Raw genomic sequence first — 17,711 nt, 5'->3', positions numbered from 1 at the left:
TAACTGACTTGTACTTTGGATTATTGGTCATTTTATCAAGTATTATACTTTACTATGCTTATTGATACAGGGTGGCACCTAAATTATTTGAACTGTAAGCTACCAGAAAGTTTGAAATCATCCTATATTTAAGCAAACATATAGATTCTAATTGTAGTGCCTCTTTTTAAAGTATCTTTTAAAGTTAGGGAAAAAGAAAATAAAGCTTTTAAAATGGCAAAATTGTAAGTGCCATTATTAGAATCAGAGAAGGGCCTGTATTGAACAGGACCATAAAGATCATCTAGTTCCACCCCCCAGTGTAATGGTCAAGGATATCTTTCACTAAGTTCTCAGAGATCCATCAAATCTGGCCTTAAAGTCTTCCAGGGCTGCTTTTGTAATGCAAAGCTATGATATGCAGCAGCAAGGAATTGTACTAATATCTGAAGTTTCCAGTAAAATGTTCCAAGATGGATGTGTCTGTGCATATGAAAGAGTATATACATAAGAGGATATAGGTATATATCCTATAGAATATAAAAAGAGGTGTTATGTATCTCATGTCAGATATTACACTTCAGAGAACACTTTAACTTCATGGAGTTCATTGGTTTTCTCATTGCTAAAGAGGAGGCTATCATGCAGAAACAGACATTTTGAGGGGTCTAATAAACCAGCAATGTTGTGAACAGGAGGGACAGTGCTGAGTGGTTGCACAGCATGATATGCAGGAGTACACCCGTGGCTGACAGGTTTTGTTCTTACCTCTCCTGTTAAATCTGGCTGTTTGTACCTAAACCATTCCAAAACCAGGCTGACACTATGTTTTCAGCTTACTGGAGAAGGTAAAATCTTAAGTATCATCTCTAATTGAAAGACCCTGCTTTTTATGCACTTGGTCTAAGGGACTGAAGTGGATTGGCACCATCCCTACTAAGGCTGTGTTCAGCCAATGGTAAAAAGTTCATCAAATCAGTTTATGGACCTTCCTTAGTTTAGTTTTATACTTCACACCCACCTCTGAAATATGTGTGTGTAATGAGCACATTTATAATGACCAGTAAGAGAGCCTTGGCAGAGGTAGAAACTCAAGCATCTTACACACAGTCTGTGTCTGTATATGAGGGAAATACAAGCAGCCCATTTTTTTTATGCTATATCTGACACACAAAATTTAAGGACAAAAAAATTTTTTCTGAGTCAAAATAAAGTTGGTACCCCCTTTATACGATTCTGTTGTGCTTTGAACAAACAGGAGAATTTGCACATGTTGGTAGTGTGTACCAGAGTTTGAAAAAGATACAGAACTTTCTGTATGCAGGAGTTATGTGCAGATGCATAGAATTATTTAATTTAATTTCATTTCATTTGGGTCTCCCAGCAGAGTCTGCTTTAAAGGATGACTTCACTGAAGGGCTGACCAGTTTGGATGTGGCAAAGAGAGATGAAGATACGTGGGTTCTGGATTGCAGACTGGGGCAATCAAACACATTTCCTCATTCAAGTGAGAAGGAGAAGATCAACAGAAGTGTGCTGCATCTGAGCCTGGAACTGAATGTGAGTAGGACTGTATTCATGCTATACTGGATTTCAACAAGCATTTATTATATACAGTTACATTTTTGGTATGCATTTATTTCGGGCCAGTCTTAAAGCATGTTCCAAAATATCTGACAAACTGCAAAGTTTTGGATGCGATACAGTTTTCCAGATGGTCTGTGAGCCCATGTGTCTTTGTGCAGTTGAGAGCAATACATATGGAAAATGTTTGAACTTATATAAATAGGTTAAGATACATGATGTGCCATTTCTAAAATCTTGATGGATGTTTAGTTTAAATTAGTTGCTTCCTGGAAATGCATTGCAGGAGCAGGCTCTGTGTGTGCACCTGTGCACAGGTGCATGTGCATGTGCATGTGTGAAGCACTGGGAGCCAGGCTGATGCTTCTCAGAGTTTTGGAGAAGCTGAACTGGCACTGGAGCCAGACTGGCCATGATCTTGACAGGAAAAGTTTCTAAACTTCCTGGGGTATGAAACAATGAAGCTTCAGAGGGCAACCTGAGTTCATCATAAGGTCAGGCCAGCTTAATGTAGCTGGAAATACTTACACGCTGCCAGGGTGAGCAGTAAGCGGCCTAGAGAGACATGTTTTGGCAGAAGGAAAGGGAACAGAATGTAGAAGAAGAGGAAAGAAACATGGGAAGGATTGAACGGCTGGAAGAAATTGCTTTAAAGACTAGATTACATAATACAGTTTGTGCAAAGAAACTCTAAGAAAAATTTGTGTAAGAGTGACATCTATTGGTGGAAATACAAGAATTGACTTAGAAGTACATTTAAAATGCTTTTTAATGCTTACATTCACCGTTGGTATTCTCTTTATCTTGTTATAAAATTGATTTTTTGTCCTAACTTTCTTTTCTTAAATTAATTATTTACAATAGTATTGTATCAGCCTGAAGGTACAGGTTTATCCTTGTAATAAATTGCTGAGATGAAAACAAATAACTAAACTGAGAGGAACAGTGACATAGCTGTTATCACTGCTAGAAATATATGCTACAACAGGAGGTATATAGTCCTTGAGAATTCTCCAACTGTATTTAAAAGTCCTTGTATAGAGCAGGAGGAGTTACAAATGAAGGCCATTTAAGAGCAACATTTTGAGTAAAATAAGAAATATCTGAGATTAGTAAACAGTTTGTTTCCATCTTTCTTACTATTTTTTAAGAAATATTTTATGTCAAAAAATCTAATTAATTGCATTATGAAAAAAATTGAATAATTTCAGTTTCTTGTAGTTAAGAAGGAAGAATATTTATTCCATTATTTTAAAAATACTCAGAACAAAAGTCTTAAATTCTGTTTAAAAAAAGGGTGCTCAATATGGGCTGATGGACTGCTAGGGACCCACCAAGACACTTTATCCTGCAGCTCACTCCCTGTGACTCTTTAAGGACAGAATTCTGATTTGAATTACAGAGCCCTTGTATCTCCAAGATTATTTTTCTTCTTCAAGATAAATTCATGTGATTGAGGGAGGAGTTCCCAAAAGAACAATAGTGAGAAGGCTGCTGCAGCAGTTGGTGCCATCAGAATCTGTTTGAACTGCAGCCCTGCTAGAAGTAGCCTGTAAGAAAGATAGTGGCCAAAACCAGGCTGCACAAGTTGCTCTGGTGACAACAACCCTTGGGTGTTCCCTTCCTCTTCAGGGTGGGATGTTGCACCCAGATATTGTCTTCCCTGTGCAGTCATCAGACTGGACAGCAAGACAATTGTGGTAAAAAAGGAACCGGTATCTGGAGAGCAATTCTGAAGCTAAGATCATGTTCCCAGGAAACAGCATCTAAAACGGACCCATTTATTTATTCACAGATGCACTACACCCAGTCATGTTATCTATGGCCCTTTTCTTCTTTTAGAAGAAAATCTTTAGCCTGACTGATCTAAAGTTTGGCACTATTGTTTTAAAATACAATTACTTTTATAATAATAAAATTATGAAAAAGCTATTTATTGAAAAACTTTGCTTGCTCTGAATTAGGAGCACCCTAACATTAATGTATAGTATAATTGTGTATGTGCATCTATAGATACACTAGTGTTTGCTTATGGAATTATAGAGTCATAGAATGGTTCAGGTTGGAATGGCCATTACAAATCATCTACTTACAACTCCCCTGCCATGGGCAGGGACACCTGTCACTAGAGCAGATTGCACAGGGCCCCATCCAACTTCACCTTGAACACTTCCAGGAATGGAGCATCCACATCTTCTCTAAGAAGCCTGTTCCAGTGCCTCACCACCATCACAAGCAAAGAATTTCTTCCTAATATCTAATCTAAACCTACTCTCTCTCAGTTTGAAGTCATCCCTTGTCCTAGAAATACATGTCCTTGTAAAAGTCTCTCTCCAGCTTTCTTGTAGCTCCCTTCAGGTACTGAAAGGTGCCATAACATCTCTTCAGACCATTCTCTTCTTCAGGCTGAACAACCCCAACTCTCTCAGCCTGTGGTCACAGGAGAGGTGCTCCATCCATCTAATCTTCCTGGCCCTCATCTGAACTTACTCCCATGTCCTTCCTGACACCCCGGAGCTGATGCAGCCCTGCAGTGGGGTCTCAGCAGAGCAGAGCAGAGGGACAGAATCCCCTCCCTCCCCTGCTGCCCACGCTGCTCTGGATGCAGCCCAGGACACATTTGGATCTCTGGGCTGGGAGTGCCCATGGCTGGGTCATGTCCAGCCTCTCAGCCACCAGCACCCCAAGTCCTTCTGGGCAGGGCTGCTCCCGACCTGCTCATCCCCAGCCTGTGCTGATAACAAGGATTGCTCTGAGCCAGGTGCAGCCCCTTGCACTCAGTCATGTTTAACCCCATAATGTCCGCGTTGGCCCTTCTCAGCTTGTCCATCACATTATTGAAAAGATGTTTCTATGTTTCTATTAGGTGGAAGGCGATAGATAATGTAGATGAGAGTGAATGAATTCTACTCTGACAGGACTTTTAAATGCACTGTCTACACCAGAAGCATGAAAAAAGATCTTGCATTAGATTTTAAACCTTGGGCAGGGAGAAGATACAGAGATATGGAAGGTAATGAAACAAAATAGAAATGAAACTCCACCCTATTTTTTTATACAGCATTTCATCTCAGATAAAAAAGCACATAAGTGAGATGTGAAAATGCAGCTAAAATTGCAATTAACAGTTAGTAATTACTTAAGAAATTATAGTAAATTAATGTAACTATGTGGGTTTTATTATATAAAGCTTTTTGTTTAAGCTTTAAACTACTATATCATATTGTAGATGGGGAGCAAAAGGCCTGTTGAAATGAAAAGAAGATGAAAAGACAGTAACCTAGAGAAGGAAAAGGATTAAAAATTCATCTCCATTCTTTGTAACACTAAGTGCCAGCCTTTGTGCCTTAATGTACAAAGATCTTACTTAGCTTACTTACACAGTGAATAGTGATCTTCTGTTCTCTGTCTTTGTTACTTGTATGTCTGCTCATATTAACCAGACCCATCAATATATCTTTCTAGAATTTCCGTCTCAGATCTACCACTGTTTTTTTCATATGATAGGTTTTACAGGTTAATATTCCATGCATTTATTGATACAGAATGCACTCCTGCAAAATAGTAAACTGAGTTTCTTAATGTGCTTTCTGATTTTTATAACTGTATAGGTATTACAGTGCTTTTTCAAATTCTCTAAAGTAGTCCATATCTCAAAATCAATCAGAATTTAGATGAAAATGTTAAAAAACACTGTGCATTTGTACAGATGGGTTATACAGACCCCTACACCAAAAGTGTCTGGTGCCCACACATTCTGTTAACATCATGCATTGCTGAATTCTGACAAGAATTATCATGTCTATGTTTCTGTTGCTACATCTAAGTTAATTACTTACATTTAAAGCAGTTATATTGGTGATACCCAAATCCACCAAAACTCGGGAAAGCTGTTCACGTAATGGTCTAAGTGAGGTAACAAGGCTGATAATAATGATGAAAATCAAGGCCTTACAGTTTTTCTTCTATCTTCCCTGCCTCTCCTATTCTAGAGCATTTAACAGGTTAAAATACTAAGTTTAAAATGAGGTAATCAGCAGGAGAGACAAACAGGAGAGCAGGGGAATGTTAAGACCATTATCAACCTGCACAGTAAAGGTTAGGCTGAGGACAGGGCAGAGGGCAGACTGTGTCAGCTGAACTTCAGATCTGTTCAAGCCACCTGAGCTACAAACAGAGCCTGCTACTTCTCATGGCTCTTCTGAAGCCTGACACAATTGGTGCATATTTGATTCTATGATTATTTTCAAGAATTTATGCAAAATTTTCTAGATTTGTTGTTCTTTATTTTGAAAAAACAGTAAAATATTTGTTTTCAGTTTAGCAACCTTGCTGTTTTGTAGAATGTATTTCTGTCCTGTTCATGTTTATCTAGTTTGTTATTACAGTGATCTGAAAAGGCAATCTGAATAGATAAGGGGTCAGGAAGTGTTGAGTCCTGCCATATGGTAGAAATTAGATGACCTTATTCTGGCTTAGTGTGTGTTTTCTTCAAAGCCAGTTTTAAAACCTACTTCAGGTGAGCTTTTAGACACCTCAAGAAGAGAACTAGAGTGTGTTGTGGGTGTGACTTCTGTCTGTGATGAAATGTAGGTCAAAAAGGGTGTGGATTGTTAAATGTGCTTTAAACTGTGAGGAATGGTTGTCCTTTTGTATAATTAGTGCATTGACTGCCTTGAAAGTTGCTATGACAAGTTTTAAGGGCTTTTCTGAGGCACCAGAGAGTTGTCAGTTTTATTAAGTAAAGAGGCCTGTAACATAATTATAACTGATTTTTTCTAAAGATTTTGAAGTTGCTCCTTTAGATGCAGTGTTACAGCCTGTTCAGAGAGACTTTTCTTATGAGATAGATCCACCCAGCATTAAAACTCTTCTACTAACAAACTGACTCCATCTCATTTTACATCGCAATGATGACCTGTCTTTTATATAAAAATATTAAGGGCACATACTGATGTATGTATTTTACCCCAAAACACTTGATTGAGTAAATAACCAATATGTATTTCCTTATCAGCTATTCAGTCCCTCAAAGGACTCTCCACTTGGCTGATCATCAGAATGCAGGATGCAGGTCTCTACAAAAGCCATATTTTAGGCTGGGAGTTTATGGACTCTGTGGGGAATTTCAGAGACTAACTCATTCATTGCAATGACTTTCAGTTTTTGAGTATTTCTCAAGGTTTATGTGTAGAGATGAGTTTTCTTGTTAATCCTAGAGCTCAAAAGCTTGAAAGTTCCTCCACACTTCCTAGAGTTTACTACAAAAAGAGGTACATATAAAGCAGTATTTTCTGCAGGCTTGTGAGATTACCTCTGGCTATATAGCTTCTGGAATTTCAGCTTCTGGAATTTTAATTATTCACTGTTCAACTCTGGGATTTCTAGCATCTCAATATATTGTATCACTTAAGCTTTACACTAAAAGCACTATTCTTTTCAATTCTAATTTGATCCTGGTCTGCTATATTTTGTTGGGATGTTGTTTAGACATAAAGTATGAGATTCCTGCTTTAAGTCCACTTTTAAACTAAACTTTTCATAAGTCCATTAAAACCTTAAATAGTTAAATAGTGGCTGTAATCCTTAGCCTTCTATTCATAGGATTGTTACAGCTTGGTGACCCTTTTTTATTACAGGGGAGTTTTATTCTAAGTATGGGTTATTTTAATATAAAGAGATGAGTAAATATTTTGGCATAATCTGAATCAGTATATTTAGAAGGTATCATGAAGTTGTTCATAGAGGTATATTTTTGTTTGTGACTAACAAGACTATTCTTGAAAATATGATTTAATGTTTCTCCATCAAACCCCAAATAAGTAGGAACATAAATAAATAAGCAAGATGTAACCATACAATTTATTAGAACAATGAACAATTAATCATGTAATTGAACATAAAAACAGATGTGCATTTAAATGTAGAAAACTTTGGTTCAGTATTGTCACTTTGCCCCATTTATTTTGCTATAAAATGGAATTTAGAATTGCTTTAGATTTGCCTTGAAGGAATTTTGTCTTGGGGAAAGTCACCAGTGTTGTGGTAGCTTCCTTCCACCTGTTTATAAGTCCTGGAATTTTAAGAATAGGTTGGCATAGCGGGTGGTAGGGACTCTGTGTCTCTTTCTTTACATAGGGCTTCCTTTTGTGATATTAAGCCTAGAAACCAGGGGAGCCTGTCAGTTGTTTCTGACCTTGGCACCTGATGATTAAGCATAGCAGAGAAGCAAGTCCAGAGCTTGCTAAGGAAATGCCAGGCAGCAGGGCAGAAGACATTGCTCCTTGTGAAATCACAGATAAAGATGGGAATGATTCCATTGCCCTTTGTCTATAGGTATGCATGCAACCCTGTAATTGAAAAGGTGTCTGTAAGCTTCATCCAAGCCCTTAGTATTACAATCTGATTTTCAGGAAACTTTGTTCCTGCAGGAGATACCAATGGCTTTTGCTTTTGCTGTTGACAAACAAATGGGTTTTGTACAGTCTACATTTTTAAACATTAAACCAAAAGCTAAGTGTCTTGGGATACATTGTTGTTGCTTTTTGGCTATAATACTCAGCTTTCCAAAAAAAGTTTTTTGGTAATCATATACAGCAGTGTGATCTGCAGCTGATTTCCCTGTGAAGGACAGCTTTCCCCATGTTGCTTGCTTAAGATTACTCATCACAGCTAAATGGATGACTGTAGAATGACCCTTTAACTTGGGTAAATAAAACAAAAGTACCGAAAGCGGAGGCTTGTGATGGAAACCTGCTCCGAATGTTACTGACTTCTGAATGTCGATAGTGCTTAAGAGTGTTTTGCACTTTCTCCATCTGTATTGATAAAAAAATACATAGTATCCGTGGTAGTTTCTGTTAACGTTGAGTCAGACAATTTTGTACATTTCAAGTGTTCTTGTTCGTTTCAGCTAAACAAATCTCACGCATATAGCAGTAAAGTCTGTGAAAATCATCACAGAGATTGTTGTGGTTCGGACCCGTCCGAGGCTGGTGCTGGATGGACAGGGCTGTCCGATTCCTGAACAGTTAATTTGGGCCTCGCGGGCGCGGGCCGCTCTCCGCCGCCCAGCGCTCCCGGTGCCTGGGCGCGGCCGCAGCCTCTGATAAGTACCTGCCTGCACCTCTCGGCAGGAGCTGTGCAGGGCAAGGACAGTGGTAATATGAAACCAGTCTCGTTGGTTTTTGTTCATGGCCCTGGAGGCTGAAATCTGCATTCCAGATGAAACCTCCAGCAAATCGGAAGAGAGTCTCTTTTTTTCCTACTTTCCTCTGCTTCAAGGGCGCTCACCCGAGTTGCCTCTGCCCGGCCGGGCACTGGGGGCTCTCCAAGAGCTTCAGGAGGGGGCAAAGGAAGCTTCAGAGTCGTTAGCTCGGGTTTCCATTTGACATTTTTTGGTGATTATGGATTTACAAAAGAAGTTCTTTATCCTAGTGGAAAGACTATGCAAAGGAATCCGTCAGGAATTTTCTGCTGAAAACCACCCAGCGCTGGCGCACCGGGACAAGGAAGTAGGGAGCAGCCGCGGCGCGCTGGGCCCGGCGGGACGGCTGCAGTAGCTGGAGCCGGGGGCGCCCGGCCCGTCGGGGTGCGAGCGCCGGGGGAGCACCGGCCGGGCTTCAGCCGAGGTTAGTGCTGTGACAAAGCCGTCTTGTGCGAGGGAACAAGTTCCAGACGCTGCCGAGAACTGCTTTTTACGGTGGGTCGTTCTGCTGCTCCCTTGGCGGAGCGGGAGCCCCGACGGCCGGGGCGGAAGGAGCGGCGGGGCGGCCCGGCCGGGAGCGCGGGGGGCCGGCGGCCTGCGCGGGCCGAGCCGAGCCGGGCCGGGCCGAGCCGAGCCGGGCCGCCTGTTGCAGCGCCGGCAGCCGGCCCCGCCGGCAGCCTGAATGCACGCAGTGAGTGTTGGCTCAGCAGGCAGCAGCACTGCTGCGAGCCAACCCATTCTCTACTTCACCCAACATGGAAGAACATAATGGGATGCCTGACTGCAGTCAGCTTTTGGACCTGAAGAACACAGCAGAAAGCGAGCCTGACCCACTCACTACATTTTCTGTGAAAACGCTGCTCGGATTTACAACTAAGCTTGAATCTGCAGCTCCCAAGGAAGAAACAGTGCTTAAAGCATTTCAACCTTTGCACGGCAATATAAATACTCACGCTAACACCTGGCATGAGAGGAATGATAATGGATATAATGAGGACTCAGAAAATCAGCACAGCGTGGATAGTACCAGTGGCCAAGCTGACCCAATGTCTGGCAGACAAGCAGGACTGGAGCTGGAGTTAGCTGACCAAAATGAATTACTTCTTCAGCATCTGAGGTTTGTTCAGACTTCTTTGTCTGAATCTGACAATGATGACAAGGATGCTATTCTTGTGCAAGGTACTTTGGTTCATACAACAAGTGACACAGAATCGGACACAGAGAATAAGGACCTAGACACCGATGAGAACAACACAAGCAAATATGGGCTAAAAAATGCTCCTTTGTCTGCTGAGGCCTTGGACAACAGCAATCAAAAAAAGGAAGAGTCAGAATCAGAAGGGTACAGCAACAGTGATGACACTGTGGATACAGATGACATTGAGTTACACCCACCATTCTCTAAGCAGCTCCCAAAAGAGCTGGATGGTATTCTACAGTATGACTCCAATGGAAAAGACAGAATGTTAATGGATGAGCAATTCACTCATTTGCTTGCTACAGGGGAATGCCCTCAAGAACTTTCAGATGAAGAACAAAGACCTTCCGTTGATAATATATCACTCCAAAAAACAGCACTGGCTGAAAAGACTTTCCAGCTCCCTGCTTTCTTCAGTGGACTACGTGTCAGGAAAAAGGGACTAACCACAGAAGATGGGGAAACTGTTACAGAAATTAAACCAAGGGAGAATGATTTAGCTCTGCTTAAATTACGACAGCCTGTTAAGAAATCCAGTATTGCATCAGGTTTGACCATTAAAAAAAAATCATCTGAACCTAAAGCAAATCCCACTTTCCTAGAACAACTCTCGCACTTGTTAAACATAGACGTCTCCAAGAATGAAGATAGAACTGAGGACTCTGGTGAGGGATCTGGGGAGACCGAGGACAGTGATGAAGCTCAAGAGAACAAAGCCTCCAGCAAAAGAGAACCACGATTTCCCTCTGAGGAGATAAAATCAAGCCCTGCTGAATCTGCACTGGATGCCTTTAAAGCCTTATTCACGCGACCTCCCAAGAAAGAAACAACTGCAGATACTTCAGAGCTGGAAGCCCTGAAACGCAAAATGAGAAATGAAAAAGAGTCCTTGAAAGCTGTGTTTGAAAGGTCAAAATCAAAACCTGGGGATGGAGCATCAGACAAATCTGTAGGTTGAATTAATTTTTCTTCCTAAGGTCTGGAAGTAGAAGGATTAAAAAATAATTTCTTGTTTAAATATTATCGGTGGGGACTTGAGATCAAAATGTCAGAATTGCTTCCTTTTGGAAATCTCATATTTTGGATTCTCAGTCTAGGAAATCTTGGGGCTAATTTGTCAGAATTTTTGATCATCTGCAGTTGAGGCAGAATTCAGCCACAAGTGATGGCAACAGTAAAAGCCTGTCAATTAGAAGTGAGAACTTAACAGTCAGTTTCTGATATTAAAAGATCTCTACATAACAGTTCTCCGTATGTTAATTATGGTTTTAAATCAGTTTGATGCTGCAGATATTTACTGTAATATTATTTAACAGTTTCTGAATCTCGCTGTGTTTTCTTTCATTGAGTATTTTATTTTTATAAGTAGTGTTTCATTTTACTTGTAGGAATAATTGTATGATAAGAGTTGTTACAAGAAATTATGGGTGATTTTCAGCTCAAGACCTAGAACAGGAAGTTTTTTCTTCTTGTTTACATGCATATATCTGGCTTTTCAAATATTGATAAGCATTTAACCTTATCCGGGTGTGACTTAGTGATTTCAATTAGACAACTCAAGTTTTTGATGAATGTAAGTGTTTGCAAGGTTAATGCTCTTAGGCATATGGAGATGTAGTTATTATATTAAAAAAAAGAAGGCAATGCAAAGTTTTCATACAATCATAAATGACTTTGAATATGATTTGAACTCTTTAATTAAATGAGTAACCTTTGGGTTGGCATTCCCCCAACCCAAAATTCTTACAGCCACATCTTTGGCAGATGTAATCAGCCCAGGAGACTATTGTTGGCTGAAAGGGCAATTACTTGAAAGATTCTATTTTCAGGATTGGACCTTAAACCTGAAACTACTTAAGTTAATATTCTGTGTTGGTTATACTCTCTTTCAAATTTTTATTCTTACATAATATAAAAAAAACCATGTAAAGAATCCTGGTCAACACTTGGGTAGACTGATAATACCAGTTTGTAGTAAATGACCTATGGGGAGGAGAAAACAGGTATTCATTGGCTGTGGAATGTACAGCAAGTGCAGTCTGAGTGTGCCCTTCCCATCCCTGGCTTGCTCCTTCCTGCTTACACCAGTCGCTGTGCTGGCGTCAGCGTTCCTGTGGCTCTCAGCAAACCTATTTGGGAAGCTGTCATCACACACAGTGAGGGAGGAGGCACAGGAGTCAGCAGGAGTGGCTTTTATAAATGTCTGCTTAATGTCCAGTCTAGTGCAAATCTGTATTTTCTCAGGGCAAAGCCCGAGCCAAGGGTCTAGCCTTCCCTTTCCCTTGCTCCTGTGGGCCGTTTATGGGGCCATTTTGATAAAGAGTTTCACTGTTGTTGCAGTTGTGTCTATTCAATTGTAGTAACATGTTGAAAATAAGATTACATAAATATTGTAGATATAAAAATCCACCAAAAAATCCCTCTAAAAGAATGCTTGTTTAGTGGGTCATTCCCCCTCCACCTCTTCCCCATTTAAAGAGTTATTTTAGCATTCCAGTTGACAGTGGAGTCCCATTAACAGCTGCAGCATTACTTTGATGTGGCAGTATTACCTGGTATGTGGACTGAGCAATCTGCAGGGGGTGGGGCAGAAATTTCATAAACTAGCTCTGCTTCCAGAAAATTATATTGTCAAATGATGTCTTAGGTGAATTGTGCTAATGTTTACTTGTAAGAGGAGCACACTATGGAATATTTCACTCTGGAAGAAAGATACAGGAAAAAACCCTAACATTCTTGACCACCTCTGTGGTTCATGAAAGGATAAACAGCTCTCCACAGTGATGTGAACAAATTCTACAAATCACTGCATGTCACATGCATTATGCTACTTTCCTCCTCAAAAATATTTTTCTACACTGATTTATTTATTTCCCTTCCAACCAACTGAGCACTGTATCAATCAGTACAATGAGACAGATAGTCTTTCTGGAGCACATGTGTAGAGCTAAGCATGGCAGTTGCTGTTTGGAATCAATTGATACTGCAGACTTTAATTTTTTCTTGTGTAATTTTAACAGCCTGACCTGAGTCCCTCAGAGCAAGATGACAAGACTCCAGGGAGACTCCAGACTGTCTGGCCGCCACCAAAAGCAAATCATGAAGAAGTAAAAGTAGGATTGAAGTACACAGAAGCAGGTAAAACAAAGAGGTGAAGCATTTGCAGAAATTAGTTTCTGACATTTTTAATCTTGTTTCATACAGAGATGGTGATAAGTCATGGTATTTTCTTATCTGGAGAAACAGACCTTATGTTTCATATGTGTGGTTTACTACTATTTATTAATTCTGCATCTGATTTTTAAATGTGAATGGCTAAATATTATAGAAAATTGCCTGTACAAATTTGTGAGGAAAGAAGTGGGTTTTCTTGATAAATTAGGTTATCAATTGCCAGTGGTATTTTGTTCAAATGAGTGACAGATTGGTGATAGTAGTTGAGTGACTGCCTTTTCTGATGCCTGGGTGCAGAGGGCAGCCCCCTGCTGAACTCTGGTCTGGCTTCGTCAGGTACTGTCCAGAATGAAAATAACACCATTATTGCAACATGTGTATGAACAGAGGAATGCTCATATCCAGTCAGGCCACTTCTATAGCTAGCCACATATTGTCCTATGCAAGTGTATGAAAGGGTATGTCCAAAGTGCAATGCTAATTATCAGATAAGCTTTCCACAGAAAAATATTTCTTCAGCTTTTTTGTTATTTAGATATTTACATAACATACTTACAAGGGAGAAAGTGGTTATTTTAACCACCACAACTCTGTTCAAATTTCTATTCTTGAATGTAAAATAGGAAGTCGTTTATATTCAGAAATTAATCATAAACTGAAATATTAAAGTGAAAGACAATAGGCCATCTCTTCTTCAGGTACCTGGAAATTTTAGAAAATACCACCTAGAAAGTATTAAGTGGAACTAAAAAAAAGTTTTTATACTACTTTGCTGTGAGAAATTGTTCAGGGTAATGCTGTGTGGTTCTTTCTAATTCCAGTGGATATCCATCTGACCTTGTATTTGAGAAACAGTACTCCTGTTTGTTCTGTCTACTGCTTTTTATTGTTTAGTCGTTCTCCCTCTTCTTTCAGTTTTCTCTGTATCAATATTTCCTTTTTTGTAACATGGGAATGATACTGGAAGTGTAAAAATTGTTGGAAGATTGAGAAAACTTGGCTTGATGGAAACAATGTGGTTCTAATATATAGAATTGAATTAAATGTATAGAATTGAATTTATGGTTCATCTGATTGGTCTGAATTTGGGAGTCTTTTACTTAGATGACCAGGACAGGTATTGAGTTGTTGGCAAGTTGATGTTACTCTTAGATTTTTATTATAAGCTATATGCTTGCTATATTTAATTTTACCCAAACAAATATTTTTCCTTCTAATGACTGTAATCATCTGTGGCAAAACATATGCTTAAATAAAAAAAAAAAAGAAAACTGAATTAACAAAAGCTCCAGATTCTACTGCTTGTAGAGGAATTAGGTCATGCTTTCTTGAAATTTGAATAGGAAAGACAAACTGGCTTAGAGCCCATGTAAATTGTTACTCTTGTTACTGTGATATTTTGGGTGGTAGTGTCATCAGCATGTTGATGGTTTGTTTGCTAAGTCAAATTTTTAAAGACCAGATTCTGCAGTTCATTAGTTGCTCCAGCGTCTGGCAGAGGGATTTGAATGAAAACAAACCGCTGGTGATTCAGCTGGGATGAGATGGAAGCAGTGCTTTTAAAGGAAACAGGCAAAGACTGTGTTTGCATGTTAAGGCTAGGTTAAGTCTGCAGTAAAGTTATAGGTGTGCTGCAGAGATTGGCAGGTTGGTTTCTTTCAGCTGCTCAGGGATGCCCAGAAAGCAGTTGTAAGTTGCACATGATGGATCGCTTAGATTGGCTGTTCTGAGGACTTGTTCTAAAGCATTGTGCGCAGAAATGAAATTATAGAGTCACCTACAAGTGAAGCAAGGTGCTGTTCATGAGTTGTGATGATACAGTTACAGGAGTAAGGTTCATATTCAATGTTGATCTTACTGCTGGGGTTTGTGGGGTTTTATATGAATATGAATGTGGCAATACAGCAAAACTTCTAAATTCACAATCTTCTCTCTGACAGTAGTAGGTAACTTCAAAGTGCATGTGTATACTGGCATTTCCCCTCGTGCCCCTCCACATCCAAAATTCCCTTCCAGCCACCAATAATTTAGACATTTCTTGACCCCCTTTTAACAAGTCGGCTTCTTAAAAATAAGTTATAATGCAGGTTAATCATCTGCATTATTTAAATTGACTTATGTAAACCAAAAACCCTATTTCTTACCTCAGTGTCTTGTCCTGACTACGAAGAAAATTCTTGATCTCCGAATAGAGTTCAAAAATTGTGTGTGGCAGGGATGTTTGTGATTCTAGTCTTCCTCTACTGATATTGCTTTATCCATATCTCAAAAAATGCTGAAGTGATTTGTTTTATTAACTTCAGTCAATAATTTCTGTTAGTGTTTAAATTTCTGTGATTAAGGGTTGAATCTACCAAAACAATAGGAATGTATATAAAAACAATAATAAGAGGATGAATTATTAGCTAAGAATTCATTTAGCACAGCTTTATTTTAGGCTTAGACAAAATATATGTTCATATCCAAAGATAAATTTGTCAGCATTCATCTTTGTACTTCTAGCATGGTACATGAATATATACATATATTTTGAGGTAACATGTTTGTTTTTTTCATTTGTCATGGTAAAATAGGATTTAAGTACGACTGAAAACTTGAAAGTTGGAATACAGTAATCTTTTTTGCAGTTCTGCACTGTGTCTTTGATTTACTTTCTTCATCACCATGCACTATGACAACTATGATAGGAAGGTAGGGATATAGAGGGAGAGTATTCCTGTCTTTTTGATCTTTTCTCACCTCCTTGTCATGTTTTTCCTCATTGTTCTTGTTGCCTAGTGGAAGCAAGAAATTCAGGCTTAATTTGGCCTACGCAGCAGACATCACAATGACTCACAGCAGCTTGGAGGAGTAGCTAACTCCCTCCTGAGGCTCATAGTCTGGCTTGATGTGTGGGAAAGGAACTGAAAAGCAAATGGACATAACAAGGAACACGTGTGTGAGGCTGGCTAGGTCTGTTAGGAGTATTAGAATTAAAGAAGTTAGGGATACAACTGAGCACCAGGCTTTCTTCATGCATTTGATAACTGCTTGTGCAGTCATAATATTGTCTCCTGCAGTATCCGAATCTTGAGTTGTTAATTTTTAATTGAATGGATGATGTTGCAATATTTTGGTTTAATTTATGTTTTCTTAATTCTTTAATGCATGTGTTTCCATAGAGCAAGTGACTATGTTGTCAACTGGCTCTCTGTAATTAGCACAAGCTGCTTGCATGATTCTCTAGAGAAACTGGAACTTCTTTGAAGTGTGTCTAAAATAGCTGAAGTCCAGAAAGTCTGTACTACATCTGTGTCCTGGAAGAGTAGAAAAAGGGTACTTTAGTTTGTAGTTAGTCCATGGAATCAAAGACATTTCTGTGCATATATTTTTGGTCCTAAATTTATGTTCCTCTGCTTTCATTTTAAGGGGTTTTTTTTTGTTTTTCCTCCCTAATTCTTGGAGAGACTTCCCACATTTTTGAGCATTAACTCTGACAGAAGGGTAGATATGTCAGCCATTATGTGTGGTGAAAATATCTAGCCAGATAGAGGAGACAAATTCATGTCTATACTGAAGAAATTAATCTGTGATACTACATCACATTGAATCCACATATAATGAGTATCTCAGCTACTGTGTATGACTTGGTCAGCACTTGCAAACACCTGTCCCAGAAAAGGAGTTCAGGCATGGGTTCTGCAGCTCCTGAAACTACTTATGTTTGAAGAACAGTCTCCACATTAAGGTGGTATGGATATACAGATTCTGTTATTCCTATTAACAGTACCATTTTAGCCTTCAGGATCAAACTAGTTCTCTTATATGCAACAGAGGGAGTTTAGTCTTTTGCTTAGCAAAACAGAAATATAAAAAGTAATAAGAGAGAGAGGTATTTGACATTCCTGCAGGAAAAAATGTTTAAAAAGCCACTTGGAAAATTAATTCATTCAGTGAGTTTTTTTTCATTTTTTCATTCAGTGTTTTCTTTTAAATTCAAATTTAAAACATTTAAAAACTTAATTTTCTCACAGTCTGTCTGTTCATCATCTTTAAATCTGCAGTGAGGTAATGCTGTCTCCATGATGCCACAATTTCTAGAACAGTCTGTGAGGATGTAAGCACAATTTCAGGGTAAATTAGCAAATCAGGAGGTGTATAACACAGGTCTTATTAGACAGAAAATACCTGCATAAATGGTGAATGAAATACAAAATAGTGGCAGAGGTTTATTGCTAAATCTCAAATAAATCAAATCCTTGATCCCCTATACTCTTAGCTCCCAGCAAGAAAATCACTTTATGGCCATGATGTAGGGCCATATGCCCTAAATGCAGGGAATAACCAGCTTATGTGAGAGAAAGAATGGCATGATAATTGGAACAAAAAGATGAGAGATAAGAGCATGATTTCTTATCTGTCTTTAACATAAGCTTCCTTTGTGGCCTTGAAAAGTTTGTCTTTAACAGAAAGACAATGTTTGCTGTTAAGTGTCTTGAAGAAAATTGTTGTGACAGTGGCTACCAACAGTTGGTTTCATCCTAAGTAAAAGAAAAAGAACAAAATATTAGTAATTTAGGTTTATTTCAT

The 17,711-nt window shown here is 39.1% G+C and overlaps 1 protein-coding gene across 5 annotated transcripts in view; it reads left to right on the top strand.

The window, feature by feature from the left end:
• FMN1 (formin 1) overlaps positions 1 to 17,711 on the top strand; it is a 171,271-nt gene that overhangs the window by 39,232 nt on the left and 114,328 nt on the right. For 2 of the 5 annotated variants that reach the window (XM_064424140.1, XM_064424141.1), the window contains exons 3-4: positions 1,364 to 1,539; positions 12,989 to 13,106. The exons of 1 other annotated variant lie outside the window; for it this stretch is intronic. In XM_064424140.1, coding sequence (XP_064280210.1) covers positions 1,364 to 1,539; positions 12,989 to 13,106 — 294 coding nt within the window. Of the gene's footprint in view, positions 1 to 1,363; positions 1,540 to 9,510; positions 10,918 to 12,988; positions 13,107 to 17,711 lie in introns of those variants that run through there. 2 more of the 5 variants (XM_064424142.1, XM_064424144.1) reach the window with 2 other exon arrangements.

Source organism: Passer domesticus, chromosome 6 (assembly GCF_036417665.1).
Source record: "Passer domesticus isolate bPasDom1 chromosome 6, bPasDom1.hap1, whole genome shotgun sequence".
Lineage (NCBI taxonomy): Eukaryota > Metazoa > Chordata > Aves > Passeriformes > Passeridae > Passer > Passer domesticus.
This window is presented reverse-complemented; position numbering and strand designations above follow the sequence as displayed.